This window comes from Alexandromys fortis, unplaced genomic scaffold (genome assembly GCF_014885135.2).
Source record: "Alexandromys fortis isolate MF-2015 unplaced genomic scaffold, M_Fortis_MF-2015_v1.1 scaffold_11, whole genome shotgun sequence".
NCBI classification, from domain to species: domain Eukaryota; kingdom Metazoa; phylum Chordata; class Mammalia; order Rodentia; family Cricetidae; genus Alexandromys; species Alexandromys fortis.
In genome coordinates this window covers 15,492,158-15,509,527 of record NW_026067912.1, presented here as the reverse complement: position 1 = coordinate 15,509,527, position 17,370 = coordinate 15,492,158, and the positions used below count along the sequence as shown (strand labels likewise).

The 17,370-nt window shown below is 37.9% G+C and overlaps 1 protein-coding gene across 3 annotated transcripts in view; it reads left to right on the top strand.

The window, feature by feature from the left end:
- The window catches only part of Adamts5 (ADAM metallopeptidase with thrombospondin type 1 motif 5), a 40,681-nt gene extending 24,309 nt beyond the window's left edge, over positions 1-16,372 (top strand). For all 3 annotated transcript variants that reach the window (XM_050138659.1, XM_050138658.1, XM_050138657.1), the window contains 5 exons: positions 7,051-7,334; positions 8,588-8,771; positions 9,100-9,275; positions 11,062-11,237; positions 12,894-16,372. In XM_050138659.1, the coding sequence (XP_049994616.1) occupies positions 7,051-7,334; positions 8,588-8,771; positions 9,100-9,275; positions 11,062-11,237; positions 12,894-13,461 (1,388 nt within the window). In that variant the 3' untranslated portion in view covers positions 13,462-16,372. The remainder of the gene's footprint in view (positions 1-7,050; positions 7,335-8,587; positions 8,772-9,099; positions 9,276-11,061; positions 11,238-12,893) is intronic.
- Positions 16,373-17,370: the final 998 nt, after the last annotated feature.

The following is a 17,370-nucleotide window of genomic DNA, read 5'->3' as shown; positions in this document are numbered from 1 at the left end:
TAGCAGTGGGTGCTCTGAAAACCTAGCTTTTATTTCCTCTGTCACCAGGAAGTTCCTGTGAGAACATTGGTTGACATCTTGGCTTTCATGATATTAATGTATCTCAGAATCATTTGTTGCATGTCTATTATAAGGGCTTGGTTAAGAATCCATAATTCTATTGGGTTCTCTTTATAGTAACATAAAACAAGGAAAGGAAGCTCTTTAGATATTCATTGACTAGAAAAAATTGAATTCATCCTGACAGCAGATTCTCCTGGAAGTAGAATTAAAAACTACAGGGCAAAAATAGCAAAACCATGGTGGGAAGAGACTTTAAGAACTTCAAAGGAAATTTGCTGGCTTTATCCTTTACAGGCAGTTCAAGAACATAACATACTTTATTAAACTCTGTAAGACTAGGATTAGCGCAGTAAGTCATGTGAAAGTACAGAGGAAGTCATAATTTCTAGAAATAATAAATCCTGCCTCCTAAGTAGTACACAGAACAAGCTGCTGCAAATTTCCTCTCATCTTTTACTGTTTTAGCATCATAGAAATGAGGCAGGCTGGATGTGCACAGTTGGAAGGAATCCTTGAGATCATAGAATTCAACTTGCCCCAGCTTTCAGGAAAGAGTGTATTCTGTTTTCTTTCTGCTCTCTTAAAGAGTGTCTCTTTCTGAAACAGGTGGCTAAGTCTTGGATTTTGAAGATAATAACAATTTCCATAAATGTTCTATGAGTCATTGTTCAAAGCAGGATAAAGGAAATCTATGATTACCATCTTTACCCTGATTTTCAAAAAGTTTTGATTTATAATCACCTGATATCTCAATGTGTTAGGCATTTTTAACTTCAACTAAAGAGTGCCAAAACAATCAATAAATTAAATTCATCTCAAATACAGGGATGCTTTCTACACAGTGCCTTTTATGCTGTGTACTCAAAATGTGTTCATTTTACTTCATGCTTCCCTATATTAGTGTTGAACTGGTAAATCTCCCATGGATTCTAGAATTTGCATTTCATAATCTTAAAAGTAATCTATCTCAAGCCTTGCTTGGAAGTTCTTCTGATATTAGCATCATGGTAGTGCAAACCTGTAAACCTGGCACTCTGCAGCCTGATACAAGATGACTGTGAGGTCCAGGGCAGTCTTAGATACAAAGCAAAGCCATGCCTCAATAAAAAAAAAGTTTTTATCAATAACAAATAAATACCTTCAATAGTGGAAAACACGGCCTATATTTCAAAGACTTAGTAACATTACCAAGACCCATCTATTTTTCCTTTGCACTAAAATAAAATGGCAATTCTCTTTAGTTTGGTATTGTGCTGGCCAAATTCTGAAGTGGATGCTTCTGTAATCATTACTGAACAAGTCACTCCTGAGAAGGTCTCTCTCTCATAGAATCTTAACTCTCTACTCCTGATACTGACCTTACTGCTTCATCTTTTAAAAAACAGCAAGAGTATTTTACTTCTGAATTATGTATTACACATTCTAAAAGGCTGGTCTCAGCCATGCATCTCTAAATGAATGGATCAAGTTGTTAAGGCAGCAAAAATAGGCCAGCTTTTCCCCTCATGTGCATATTAGCTCGGGCACAAAGCAGTGTGGAATTGTATTCCCTTAGCTGTAATTTTAGAAGGATTTCTTTATTTCACATTTGTGGAACTCAGGATCTTACTTTCAATGCAATAACTATGCTCCCAGCATTGCTTTACCTTTTAACAGAATTTCTATATTTTAAAAGTCTATAATCTTGGTTTTTAATTTCACAAAACTTCCATTTTTGGATCAGTTTCTATGCAAAAGGACTTCTGATAGAGACCAGCTAAGAACACAGTCATAGTAGAAACAGATCATATTTGCTTGCACTAATAAAGATTGTCTGAGTTTCCCAGATGTGAATTAAATAAACAAGGGAATTGCCAGGGTTCTCTGGACAAGAAAATATTTACTTATTTAATCAAATCTAGATACTTTCACTTTTGAATATGTTGATTTCTGTTAGGTGGTCTTTCATTTCAACCAAGAATGAAAAATTATATGTTTTCAATCACTTATAATGATGAAGGTAATTTCAGAATAAGGAAAGGTGGTGTGCAGCGCAACCTCAGCCACAGCTCCTGTCAAAAGATCATTCCCCGATACAGAATTCCAGAAGTGGCTCTCTAGCTCTGTTATTTAAATTAGAGCTGAAAAATGCAATAACCTTGTAATTTTGATTTTAAAGTACCTATAAGTCAGTTTAAGAGGAAGTATGGTAGCAGGAACTGGCAAGCCCATTTTTTCAGATGATTAGAGTACTGACATTTGAACTACTAACTTAGAAAATCAAGGAAAAACCCCAAGTCCAAGATGATTTAAAAACAAGCACACAGACAGACATTGGCCCAAAGACTAACATATTTCATCACCCCATAGCATACCACTTATTTTACACGTTCTTTATAGGAAGCCAATGAAGTAACCACTCAAAAACCTTGTGGTTGGAATTTAATGTTCTAGGTCACTAAAACTTTACAGCAACACATAAGAGCATAAGGAAGATAAACTGACAGAGATAAACTGAGGACAAGTGAGCTCACTTGACAAGAAAGAAGTAACAAAATCGGTAAATAGCAGACCTAAAACCAACCAACCAGCCAACAAAAAAATGTTTAGTAACCTGGTGCCACTTTTCTACACATCAACAATGTGACGTCCTTCATACTTCTCTCATTCCTAGAGAGACTTTGGCCAGATGCAGTGATTCCTAGAGAGATAAGATGGACTTCCAGCTACTTAGGAAAGTTAAATCGAGACACTTAGTAAAGGCAGCAAAACATGTTGTGTTTAAGTCGGGACTGTCACCCAACGTGTCCAATGTTTTGATGGTGCCTAAAGAGCACATAATCTGAAAACACGTGTTTGGTGTGACATCACATCCTTCCTACTTTCACCTCCAGCAGCGTTGAAGCAAAGAGAAGCTAGAGTAAAATTAAACTCAAAGCATTTTGATTTATTTTGAAAATTATTAGCCATAAGTAGCTGAGCATTTGTAGCACTCTACCGCTGCCAGATTTAAATTCATTAGTACTGAGTGTTTCCTGATTTAGGTCCAAGGAGAAATGTGCAGTGGTTCGGTTAGGACTGGGAAGCCAAAGTGCACACTCTAAAGTAACTGTATCTGGAGACTTGTGATTCGGAACAGAAGTAGCCTTGCCTCATGGGACTTCCCCACCCTTGCAAATGTTGCAGTGTTTATACAAGTTAGCTGAGGGCAAGCTGGCCGGGAGTATGGGCCTTGGAAATAGCGGTAAGCACAGGCGGAGAATTTGTGCAGGGAATGCAGGTTATTGAATTTCCTTTACCAAAGGTTTCCTAACCTTGAGCGAAGCCCAAGGAGATAGCTTTGTTTGCTACATCCAGAAGCCCTCTGCCAAACTATGAGAAAGGCCATTTGGGTACAGCTCAATAACACCAGCAACCTAGGCTGATAAGGGAAATGTATGAGGGTTGCCCAAATTTTCTTATCGTTTACTTAAAGAACTAAGGTTACAGCCACTCAACAAGCAAAGAACTTTTGTTAGAAAATAGAAATGGAAAGCTATATGTCTGATTTCTTTGTTAATTTCCAACTATAGGAATAGCAATAAAGATGTAAAGCCAGCTTTTAGGGTGAAATTAAGAAATGTGAAGCCTATTATTGCTATCTTGGTTTCTCACAGAGAGTATGTTTTTGAAAAGATGAGCAAATAAGACATACACTAAGGCCATAATTTAAAGCTTTGTATCAACATATGTTGTGGAGCATGCTTGATCTCATTCCTTCACTGTAATATATGATGATGACCATATAAAGCTTCCAACAGCTTCAGAGTTCTGAGTCACTTAAAGTCAGCATCATCAGTTCCTTTGGCAGTGTTCTCATAATGCATTTCTCATTGTTAACGTTAGACATGCATCCGAGGACCTCAGAGAAGGTATGCAAAGACAGGAAGCTGAAGCTAGAAACAAATGGGGTGCAGAGAAAGCATTGTGAGGTCTCAGACACTTTCCAGGGTCATTCATTGTGTTTGTCCAACCTGCAGCTATTTGGGTCAATGCTCAATCTTATACCTGAGTGCCGCAAGAGAAGATGGAAATAAGTGAAGTACTAAAAAATAGAAAAAGATGAGAAACCTCAGCCCATAATTTCTTCTTATTATTAACAAAGCTTACAGCCCTAAACAGCATCTAAATGTTTTAGGTACTATTTCCTGGAGGCAAGTTGGACCTTCCTTTATTTACTGGTGGACTATAGAGCCCAAGGAGAAACAAACGTTCTTCCATTTAACCATTTCAAATGATATTTTGATTTTGAGTTGTTGGCCTTATTTTATATTTTTAATGTTGTATGCATGGGAAAACATGCCTGGTATGCATATATGCCTGCTGACTTTATATTTTATATACGCCAAATGGGAGAGTAGGAGGAAGGAAAGAAGGAAGGAAGGAAGGAAGGAAGGAAGGAAGGAAGGGAGAAGAGAAATGGAGAAAGGAAGGGAAGGAGGAAAGCACAATTTGACAGTCGAACAAAGCAAAGCCCAGGTAGAATTTCAGACTAATATTAACTTTTTAAACATGAAGTAGTTATGAAGGAGTGACCAAAAGTACAAATAGAACAGATGAAGGAAAAGTCAACCATCAGTGGCCTTCCAATAAAGGTCAAAGTTAAAACGTTGAGAGTGGGCATTTCTAGCTTCAGTCTCCCACTAAACCATTTGTACTTCTGAAAGTGGAAGACCCAGACTGGATAACCCATGATTACATCGTTTTTGAATACTGTGTGCCGTGAGCTTTAGAGGCAAACACTGGAATGATCTTTGTCATTTCCTGGCATAAGGTTTCCATGTGGTAGAGATGTCTGTACTATTTTGTTACAGAAGGGTATCACTAAATATAAAACAAAGTTACTAAAGTGCTTGCTATAGAGCAAGCAGAATGAGTGCAGACACAAATCTTTTTTTTTTTAAAAAACGTCAGTAAATTGATGTCAATCATTCGAGGAAGGAAATCATTTTATTTCAAACAAGAAAATGTCACTTTCGTGTTATCTCTTTTAAAAAACTGTTATTTTAATTGTACTTGGATAATTGTACTGTATTACACTTTGTATTTGTAAAGACCTCTTTCATCTTTAAGTGTCCATAGCAAAAAGTTAATCCCAAATTCCTAGCAATCTACATGCTTCCTTTCTCATGTCCTGTGAAATATGGTGGGTATCAATCCCATCTGGAGATAATCATGTATTCTGGTTCACTATAAATAAGATAGACCCATGCGCTGTTTGTTTACACATGGCTTATGAAGTCAGTCTATGGTCTGGACTTTTCAGAAGAAAAAAAAAAAAAAAGAACCACTGGAAACAGCACTTTTGAAGACCTGGAAGGCATTCCCGCTGATTCTGAAATTTGTCCAGTGTCCTAGCGTCAGCAATCTGCTAAGGTTTCTCTCTGATTTACAGAGCAGCCATTTCAAAAAAAAAAAATGAAGATGACATTTTTCCCAGAGTTCCAAAGTGCCTGCTCTTTCTCAGTCCTGTTGAGAACACTTAGTGGAGTTTTACTATCATTCCTTCCTCTTGACTTGAGGCTAATATTTTCCTTTTAACTTGATGTTTTTCTCCAAGTTCTCTTTGGCGAGATTCTCGTTTCTAATGCTTTTTCTGGCTGGCCTTAAAGAGCTTTACCTCTTCAAATGCTCTGGCTTGGTTGGTTAAATGGGAACTTTGCTAGTTATTCATTTTCACATAATGCCTCTAACACAGATGGACAAATAGGTGTGTTTCTTTGTAGAAACTTGAGTGCAGTTGTAAAAATGTTTGCAGTACTCTCAAAATATGCTGAACACTTATTTTCTCGATGTAAGCAAGGATTTTACTATGTAAGAGCTTTTGTTGGATTGACTTTCAGTTCCGATTGTACACAAAACCAACTATCATTGTTTCATCTATTTCTGTCATTTTTGAACTTTCAAAACCAATTCTACCTTTACAATGCATAGTGAAAACAGTAAACATATCCCATAGCTAGAGGTTAACTAGCTCGGCTAAGAGCACACAAGCTCATGGTTGTGTCAACATAATTAGACCCTAGACCAGCTCTTTGTAGCATTGGGCACAAGATCTATCATTTTAAGATACCAACATGTGTCAGCCCTTCAGAAAGGAAATGAGATGTCGTTCTATATGCCTAACAGAAACAACATGGTACGGCAGGAGGATGGCAGCCCCTGAGTGCAACATTGGATAAGAAATTGACAACTCATATTTATATTTATTGACAATTTGTATTTCTTGACTTGTCTTTAAAATGAATAAAAAGAGTAAGTCAACCTCCCTGCAAGCTGATATATGGAAAGAGCTCTGAATGTATAATAAATGTTAGCTGTTATCACTATTATAATCAGTGTGTGATTGTATAATCAAGTCGGAAGAATCAGGAAAACACAAAAGCCAGTGAGCATCTATACTTGAGTGTACGGTAAAAGAAAGCAATGATTTCAGTTCACTGGGTCTGCATTCTTAAGGAAGCATTTTGGGTGAAAAGGGGAAGTTTCAGACTTTGACCTCTGATGCCGTTATGTGTTATTGGTGGCAAGGAGACAGACTACAGGCACATGGGAAGACGTAATCTAGAACTGGTGGAGGGGGTATGCCATCAGTGAGGTATTGCTCGTGGCTGTAAATGGCAGAGTTACTACAAAGTTTGTCACTAGAGCTCCTCCAAGCCCTTCCTCATCACCTCTGTGATGGTTTCGGCGGCTGAATATTATAAAACAGTCATATATATATAGAACAGTAACACTGTCAGTCTTAAGTCCGTCATCATAGCCACTCCAAGAGTACATCATTTTAAGAGAATCCTAGAATCCAAATAGAGAGTCCACCCTGTTCACTGCATCCCCACGAGCACAACTCTGCAGACCTGTAGGTATGTTATACTTTGGCACCTTCTGGAAGATTTAATTTTAGATCCCTTATCATCAAAGTTTGAAACCTAAACCCAGGCTGATTCTAAATCTTGATTGCTCTCTTAGGTAACTGCTTGCTTGATCTACCACGGAAGCAGATTCTGGGTCCTGAGGAACTCCCGGGACAGACCTATGATGCTACCCAGCAATGCAACTTGACATTTGGGCCTGAATATTCTGTGTGCCCTGGCATGGATGTCTGTGCCCGGCTGTGGTGTGCTGTGGTGCGCCAAGGCCAAATGGTGTGCCTGACCAAGAAGCTGCCTGCAGTGGAGGGGACGCCCTGTGGGAAAGGCAGAATCTGCCTGCAGGGCAAATGCGTGGACAAAACTAAGAAAAAATATTATTCAGTAAGTGGTTTTTTTTTTGTTTTTGTTTTGTTTTGTTTTGTTTTGTTTTTTGTCAACTGAAGCCTCAAGACCCAACAGAGGAAGTGCGGAAGTGCTTTTCGGGAAGTGCATGGTCACAGTCATCATCTTCCTAGCCAAGAGATTTTGTCCTTCCATAATCTATTCAAACTTCATTCCCCATTCGCAGCAGCCCTACCAGCAGCCAAACACAGGAAAACCTGCCGCCAACAGGGATTTCTTGGCAAGTCGTGTATTTCACGCATAAACCCATATTCACACCTCAGAGCAGAGCCTCTGTGGTGTGTTTTGGAAGCTCACTTTTAAAATCCTCTTACTAAAGTTACCAGAACGTGTCTTCCGAAGTTTGTATGGAAACAGTGACAGAGCAGACACTATGTTCCTTGACCATATCTTGTATTGTCCCAGATGCTCACTTTTTCCTGACAGAAAATCATGTAACGTTAGCAGCTATGGTACCCCAGAGGCTGCTGCCAAGACATGTGTTTACAATGCAACACACAGTCCACATGCCTGTGTTTTGTCAGACAACCTGAAAAAGGCAATCAGGAGCTTTTTTTTTCCTAGTCAAAATAGCTCATATTGTAATATGATAATAATAATAATCTCTCAGATTCCTCCTGCAGTATCTCCACACGGGAAGAAATTTAGAGTTTTGTGCCTAGGGCTATCTTCCCGCATGGAGTGTGTAGGCATAGAGGCTGAGGGTGCCCTTCATTGTCTATTGCATCTAATTGGGAATGCAGCCAGGCTCAGCTCAAATGTATTCATGTATGAGGCAGAATCTTCATAGACAGATTGTGTGATATCAACAAAGGCACCAAAGAATGTTAGGACTAAATAGAAGGAAAGAAATGTAAATGACCAGCCAACATCTTACAAAGCCATCAGCAGGAAGCATTTTATTATTGGTCCAAGATGAAAGTAAAAAGAATATTAACAAGGGTCTATGGTTATAAACAAGAGCTTTACAGTATCAGAAGGCAGAATATAAAATGACCAGAGAAAACAGGACGTAATCCTTGCCATGTGCTCACAACTTAGGGTGATATTTTTGATCCTGTACTGGTAGAAACAAGGTTCTGAAACAGATGACATGCTTAACTCTAGAAATGGCCTCAAATTCTTTAATTGGAGCCTTAGCTTCCACTCGGATGATATATGCGTGTGACTCCAATGTACACATGGGAACTTTTTCCCGCCAGAGTTAAAAGATCTTTTGCTTTCTATTTCAGACATCAAGCCATGGAAACTGGGGATCCTGGGGTCCCTGGGGCCAGTGTTCTCGCTCATGTGGGGGAGGAGTACAGTTTGCCTACCGCCATTGCAACAACCCCGCACCTCGAAACAGTGGCCGCTACTGCACAGGAAAGAGGGCCATATACCGTTCTTGCAATGTCACACCCTGCCCACCTAACGGTACGATGCTGCCTGACGTCAGTAACAGCGTGGGTCATGTGCAGTCGCCATTTTGGTACAAATAAGCATGGGAGGCTGGGGAAGCCGCGTTAATCTCATAATGGATAGATCCACTAATATGTAAATTAATATCAAATATGGGAGTGATTTTTAAATTATCACAGACAACAGTGTCTCTAAAGGGCTAGGAGAAAGCACTTTTGTTTTCAACTATGTTCATACCAAGGTACTTTAAACACTGCTGCATAGAAAGCTCTTCAGTACAGAAATCATTAACATTTTCTTTTAAAGTCAGTAAGTTATGAATGCCGCCCGTTTTGTTTTCTAGGTAAATCGTTTCGTCATGAACAGTGTGCGGCCAAGAACGGCCACCAGTCTGATGCAAAGGGACTCAAAACATTCGTGGAGTGGGTTCCCAAGTATGCTGGTGTCCTGCCAGGAGATGTGTGTAAACTCACCTGCAGAGCCAAGGGCACTGGCTACTATGTGGTCTTTTCTCCAAAGGTCTGTCCAGAGCAGTAGGCATCTCGGGTAGCAATTACTTCATAGAATAAAGTCTATAATTGTCAAATGAACACAGTCGCGATTTCAGAACAGTTACATTCGAAAGGTTTTCATTTTCATCTCTATAATTTCTGTATTGTCAAACTTTATACAATGGGCTAAAAACATTTTCACAGAACAAGTACATGCTTTAAAAATGCACTTTTGAGAAGTGCAGTTTTCCCATTGTTTGGGAAAATAAATTAGGAAACTAACTTCAAAACAGTCTAGAAAAGAACTTCCATTTTCCAGGCAAATTTTGTAAAAGGACTATTGGGAAGAAAGAGTTCTCTTTTCAGTTGTGTACTTAAAAATTCATATATTCAGTCTTAAAGATAGGTTTCAAAGTCATTGTCTTTGGTATAGGATTTAGAATTAATCTTAGACCTTCCCCATGAATCAGAGTCCTGCTAGTTGCTTATATTATGATAGATATATACTTATTCCTCATGTTCCACAGGTAAACATTTTCTAAATATACTAAAAGAAATACATATTATTTTCTGTATCATGCAGCAGTTTAGAAACATTATCAAATTTTCAAATGGATGACACATTTAAAACTCGTCTGCCATCAGCCTTCAGCTGTATCTGTACACCTGTGTCTCTACATCATATACCGCTGAAAAGTCATTCGATGTCCAGTTTGAACATATATTAATATATCATATCTATTTACTTATGAATTAATACATTTCATTAAAAATTACAAAGAAATAAAAACAAAAACCTAGAAATATAACTGTGAAGAGAACTATTCACACTTTAGCGACATTCTACTTCAGTTTACAAATAAACACACAAATTCACATACTTATATGTCTGAAAGAGTCATATGCATACATACTTAAAGTGCATATATGAGAAATATATATATATATATATATATATATATATATGAGTATGCATGAACATAAGCACACCACAGTTTCTGTACATGCTGTGTTTAAATGGCTTTGGAAGAGCAACATAACTCTTTCCTTTATTCAGAACCAAGTATTCCAAAGCCAAGTATTTCCAAATCTTTTGGAAATACTCCTCCCAGGTACTCTTTCCTTCACAAGTCTGTTTGTGATTACTTTGATGCCTATAGGTCTAACATACAATGACCATGGCAGGGTTTTAAATCAGTCTAAATTTTCAAATTTGCTGCTATAAAAATTGACAAAGAAGAAGAATCTTTGTATTCTTAAGTCTGCTGGTGTTCAGATATCTATAGTCTTCCATAAAGTTAAGAGTCTTTTCATCAGTATAAAAAGTTAAGGTGATACAGTGGGACTGTTTTATAAATACAAAAACGGAGATTAATAACTCAGATCATCAAACATATTAGGCAAGAAGTTCAAGAGAGAAAGTGTATAACTGAATCTTCCTCATAAAAATATGTACTTTTTTCCCATTTAGAATTTCCTGGAAACTGAATGGTTGATTGCTTTTTGATGGTTTAGCTTTTAAGATTTGTTTTATTATTTTAACTCTATTGTTTTGGTATGTGTGCATAAAAGCAGGTGCCTAAAAAGACCAAATGCATTGGTTACAGATTGCTATGAGCCATCTGTCATAGGTGCCAGGAACTAAACTCGAGCCTTCTGCAAGAGCAGTATATGCTCTTAACCTCTTAGTCATATCTAGTCTATTTTTGAATGCATAATTTATCACAATAAAAGGTTCAAAATTATAACTTTTTACTTACATCAAAGAACAAAGTCCCAGACATACCTATTGCTGTTATTTTTGTCATTCACAGGTTACGGACGGGACTGAATGTCGCCCATACAGCAACTCTGTGTGTGTCCGAGGAAAGTGCGTAAGAACTGGTTGTGATGGCATCATTGGCTCAAAGCTGCAGTATGACAAGTGCGGAGTATGTGGAGGGGACAACTCCAGTTGTACAAAGGTTATCGGAACCTTCAATAAAAAAAGGTAACGTGATAGCGGCACCTTAGCCCTGGTGTGAACTAAACACGGATTTAGATTCCTGTGAAGCTGATATGGGAGACTCGTATTCCCGCATCAGCTCTTTGTAGGAGAAGGTCTAATGTGACTGTAGCAATCAATGCTTTCTGCATGTGAGGAAGGGAGGAGAAGAGCTGAAGTGTTCTCTATGGCTGATGGAAACTATAAATGCCTCTGGAAGCAAACTACAACAGCTGTGGAGCCAAGATCTTAGGATGAGAGACAGAAAGAAACAGTGAAACAGTGGCTGCTGTCCCATAAAGTGGTACCCAACACATCTGTGATTCCTAATTATGAGGAAGATTCAGTTATTTATGGAGTGGTAATTGGCTTCAGTTTCAGCTATTTTTATATTTTTAAGTTTTATTTTATGTCTATGGGAGTTTTGCCCGTGTGTACGTCTGTGCACCGCTTGTGTGCCTGGGGCTGGAGGAGGCCGTAAGAGAGCATTTGATCCCTTGGGACTTGAAGACTCAGAAAGTTATGAGCCACCATGTGAGTCCTGGGAACCAAGTCCTCTCGAAGAGCATCCACAGTGCTCTTTCAACCACTGAGCCATTCTTCATTTCCTTTATGATATTTTTTAATTTATTCTGAATATCTTTGAATATCTCATACATGTGTCCAATGTAATTTGGTCACACCCACATCCACTTTTTCAACTGCCACTGGGCATGTGTACTTCCCAACTTCACACTTCTTCCTTCTCCTTTCCTCTCTTCCTCCATTGTTTTCCTTTTTTTGTTGTTCTTTTTGAAGCATGGCCTTGCTATGTAGACCAAGGAAGTTGGTCCATCTGGTCATCTTCTTGCCTTTGTGCTAAGATTCCAGGTGTATGCTGCCATGCCTGGCTCCTTTTGCTATTTTTATAGCAAACAAATTTTCATTGGGCAGAGGTGCTATGACAACAATCCCATTTTTTTCTTAAAATAATAGTAAGTACTCATGATGTAGTAACAGAATTTTACCTTACATTTAATTTTTTGTCCCATAAAATCTAGGAAGGCTTCTAGAGGCAGAGTTATTCAACAAATGACCAAACCTGTGCTCTTAAACAAGCCAGCATATTGAAGCAATATGAAGACCTCTAAGAATAGCCCCTGTAGCCCATCTTAAAAGACAAAGAGTCACCTGGCTTGGAGCACACTAATATTAATATCTGCTGGTGAATGCAATGTCAGAAATATTAAATATTTCTATGAGATTAACTGAGGGCAGATTTGTCCATTTATAATCCCAGTTAGTCTACCTTGTGCCTGGAGAAACATAAATATCTTTGTAACTATGGAACATATGGATAAAGATACAATGATTGTACAAATCTCTTGATCCACTTCTAAAATAAGTAGAATAAAAAATAAGGTTGCTCACGTCATCTTAATTTTGAATATTCTAATAAAAACAGATATAATGTAATATTTTAGCGCATGTTTTGATTTTGTCCTATCAAAAAGATTAAAGTCAATTTAAACTTAAGTTCTTGAGTACACTAAAAGTTTATGTTAAGAGGATGGAAAACTTTTAGAAAATTTCTATGTGTTTATCCATGTCTAGGTATATACTAATTCTATCTCATTGTCTCTTTCTTTTCTTCACCTCCCATGTGGGCATTGTTGCCTACAGTAAGGGTTACACAGATGTTGTGAGGATCCCTGAAGGAGCAACGCACATAAAAGTCAGACAGTTCAAAGCCAAAGACCAGACTAGATTCACTGCCTATTTAGCCCTAAAGAAGAAAAACGGCGAGTACCTTATCAATGGCAAGTACATGATCTCCACTTCAGAGACTATCATTGACATCAACGGTACAGTCATGAACTACAGTGGGTGGAGCCAGAGAGATGATTTTTTGCATGGGATGGGCTATTCAGCCACAAAAGAAATTCTGATTGTACAGATTCTTGCAACAGACCCAACTAAAGCATTAGATGTCCGTTACAGTTTTTTTGTTCCCAAGAAGTCCACTCAAAAGGCAAACTCTGTCATTAGCCATGGTAGCAACAAAGTGGGATCACACACTCCACAGCTGCAGTGGGTGACAGGCCCATGGCTGGCCTGCTCTAGGACCTGTGACACAGGCTGGCACACCAGGACGGTGCAGTGCCAGGATGGAAACCGGAAATTAGCAAAGGGATGCCTTCTATCTCAGAGGCCCTCTGCATTTAAGCAATGTCTGCTGAAGAAATGTTAGCCCGTGGTTTGTTCTCATGCACAAAGATAACTGGAGGACCATCGTAGATATACTTGTGTTTGAGGACAGGGCCCGCCCAAGGCACAGAAAGTAGTGTCTCGGAGTCATTGTTACCAGGAGTCGAATTATGGGCAGAATCTGCTCTCTGTGACCAAAACATGTACACTACCTTCATGCCATGGTGGTGACCTTGGATACAGACAACGTGGGAGGTAGGGAACATCCCTGGGCCTACGCAAAGGAGACACACCATGATGAATGTAGAACCGAGGACAGGTTGAAGATGGCAGAGAAGTTTTGTCACCTACCTCTTATAGAATGTCTTCAAGGCATCGTGATCATGTTCAGTCATGATACACAGCTTACTTTTACTGTTTGTAAATGCATCGCCCTTGGAATGTCACTTTATATACTTGGTTCTATATATACATATATGTACGTATTATGTGTATGTATATGTATATTTCTATAAGAAAGAATTTGACCAAAGTAGGTCTGCAGCTATTTCAACTACTAGCTTCCAGAAAGAGCTGTGGAAGATTTACTGGAAATTAAGAACTTGCTGCTGTTAAGTAAGATTTGTGTATTATCTGACTGCAGGAGTTAATGTTTTAGTCAAAAACACATTTTGACAGCATGCATCTTCTGAGAAACGCTAAAAGGAGAAAGGATCTGTATGTATCTGGTCATTTAAACACATCCTCAGGTCCACTACTCTAACCTTTGACTGTCTGTATTTTTTTCAGGCAGCCAGCCAAATAATTGTATCATTGTGGTGTAAAGATTATGTTTTCCTGTGTATATGTGATCAATATCCAAGGGTCTTTAAAAAAAATTAGCTTGCTTGTATTGGAATTTAAAGGAAAAAAATATGTCACTGTGTTTTCAATTTATATTTTCACAACTGCTTGCTCTGTGGCTCGCAGCTAAGAGTTCACAATGTGTAGTAGACACACAGGACACACAGCATCAAGTTATCTGTCACATTCAGCACCTTCACTACAGTCATACCTCTTCTCGGCCAGCCTTTAAACGTCTTTGTGTCTGCTTGTTTGTTTTTCCCAAGGGTTGGAAAGGACTTCTGTTCTGTATAAACTGGGTCTAACAGTGATAATTAAAACCACCTCGTGTTTAGTCTCATCAAGAAGGAACAATTGGTATTAATTCTATTATTTCAAAAAATCAAACTCATTAGCATTAATAAGACTGTTTCCACACCATAGAAATCATCTCATAATTTAAAAAAATGGAAGCATATATTCGCCATTTTAGAGAGTTTTCCCAGTTGTAAAGTGCTTGACTATACCAGCGAGTGTATAAATAATGGAATGTAAGGGTTTTCAGGAAGTCTCTTTCCTGTGCAGGAAGGTCGCATATTGAAAATATTTAATAATCGTAAACAGAAAATCTCCTTTAGGCTGCACAACCCCTGAGAAAAGTCACATAATATAATGTATTTTATCCTACCGTGATTTTTTTTCTTCTCCGTGAGATATTGCAAGCAAATTGTTTTATGTAAATTTTATAGCGATCATACCTAATGTGCCTACTGTTAAGGATTTGCATACAAGGATTTTAAGAAATCCTGGCTGAAATTTCACTAAATGTATTAAAACTTATTTTATTATAGGATATTTTAATATAAAGAATTATGTAATTGATGAATCTATATCACCTTTATTTCAGCAGACCAGAAAGAAACCAAAAGGCAATTTTACTGTCTTTTTTGTGTTAAAGAAATTATTTTGTGAAACAGATCAGTGCTCTTCAAAACCCATCACTATCCTTTAGTCTGGTCTCTTTACATAAAGAAATTCAACCTACACCAAACTGGTGGCTGGTATTGATTGGATGTCTCTAAATATAAAACAGCAAATGAATCCAGTCAAACTGGTCAGAAGACAAAAGATTAAATATCACACTGATTATTTAACTGTACAAAGAGAATGAATAGAGAGTTTAAGGTAAATTTTTCCTGTTTTGAAAACAATATGAACCAAGTAGTTCAAATGTGACAAAATCCATATCTTTATCTTTTGTGGTTCTATTAAAAGAATAAAGAGTAAACATGATTGTCACCCACTTTGCTTCCCCACACAATCTTCATGGATTTTAAGTAGATTTTTCAGGGGTTTGCTTTTCCCTCCAATAATGAAGCTCTACTCTTCACACTTAAATAGCCCCAGAGAGGACAGAACAAATAAACCACTATTGTATGTCTGACGAAATTCTGTCTCCATTTTAAAAGGAGAATCCTCCATTGAGGGGGAAATGTATATAAAACTCCTAAGGAAAGAGACACAGCAAGCTGAGATTCAGAAAGGGGGGGGGGGTGTCAGAGAGGGAAAGAGTGATTCGTGCTAAGGGTGTGTGCTGTGTCTTCCATCTCTCCATTGTCTATCTTGAATTTTTTAAAAAACTTTGGTTTTAGGATGATGAATAAATGTGGGGGAAGATAACACTAAGAGTACAAACTCCTCACCTCACTTGCATAAAAGTCACTTAGAATAAGTTTCATTAAGTACAAGAGAACCCAGAATAGAAGGGCACCTTGTCCTTTTAGAACAGAAAACATCACATGAACCCTCCTCGTTGCTTGGAAGCATAAGAGCGTTGTTTTACTGTATTTAACAGATTCAGCATTCATTGCCTTCCTGTGGAAACAGTTTTAAACTAAGAATTGAGGGATGAGTCACAAATGAACAAAAAAAAAAGTTGCAGCACTGAAAAATAAGTAATTTATTGTTTTTCCAACTGCTATGTGAATTTCTGTGATGAAATTATTTATTTTTATTTAACAAAAATTATGTGCAAATTCTTCTATGTTGAAAATGTTTTGCTATTGTCCTATTTTTTTAATTTATGCTTCCTGTTTGTGTATAAAGTGCACTTTGTGAGTTTATATACTAGACACTACTGGTGGCTTTTGTATTGTTCTTTTTCTTTTTTATAGAAAGCCTTCTGTGTGCAACAGGTGTATGTGTGCATCTTCCTCGTGTACTTGTAATCTGCCACTCTCTTAAATTTAATCTTCCGTGGCTCATAGTGCTCCTTACTCACCGCTATTTTAATAGGTCATTTAAAACTTAATAACATAAGTTTTTTTCAGGTCACAAGTTTAAAAATGCCTATTTAATCTAGCAAGTTGCAAGTTTTTAATTAGAGGACATATACAACTTGCAAGCACCCCAGAGAAGTTAAGCCACAATGGAGAATCTGATTTAAAACAGACCTAGTGGTACAGGCCTGCAATATCAATACTTAGGAGGCTAAGGTAGGAGGATCATGAATTCAAAGTCAGTCTGGAGCATATAGCATATCCTTATCTGGGGAGAAGAAACAGATTCAGTTTTGTTCACATCACTGATAAACACATACAAGATGCTGTTAGTGCATTATATGAAAGATATGTATACCACTTCTACGTTAATAAAGAAAAAATGAAGACAAAATCTTCCAGTTTTAGAAGCAGCTCCCCAAAATACTCTCTGACTTAGTATCTTCTATCTCTAGAGATTGGACAGATGATCTCAAACAAAATGGGTTTGTGTGATTCTGATAGTATGAGTGACTATATTGTCTCTGGGTATAGAAAGACATTGTAGAATGTGACATTTTACAACTATCAATCTGTTCAGAGTGATAGGACCTGGAATCAGCAGGAACAGCTCTGGTAAAAGCAGCTCGTCTGTGACTGATTGCACAATCCCGTTGTAGCAATAAGGCCAAGCTCTCTTGGACCCACTATGCAGTTCATTGGGTCAACCCTGACTTTGATGTTCATCCATCGATAACTTCTTTGTTAGCAAGAAAGCAACATGAGTGTAACAAGCAAGAGCTATAGGCTGGTTTGGAAGTCCAAGGTGTTCACTATGACTACAGCTCATTGTTAGAAATATGTGAAGTACA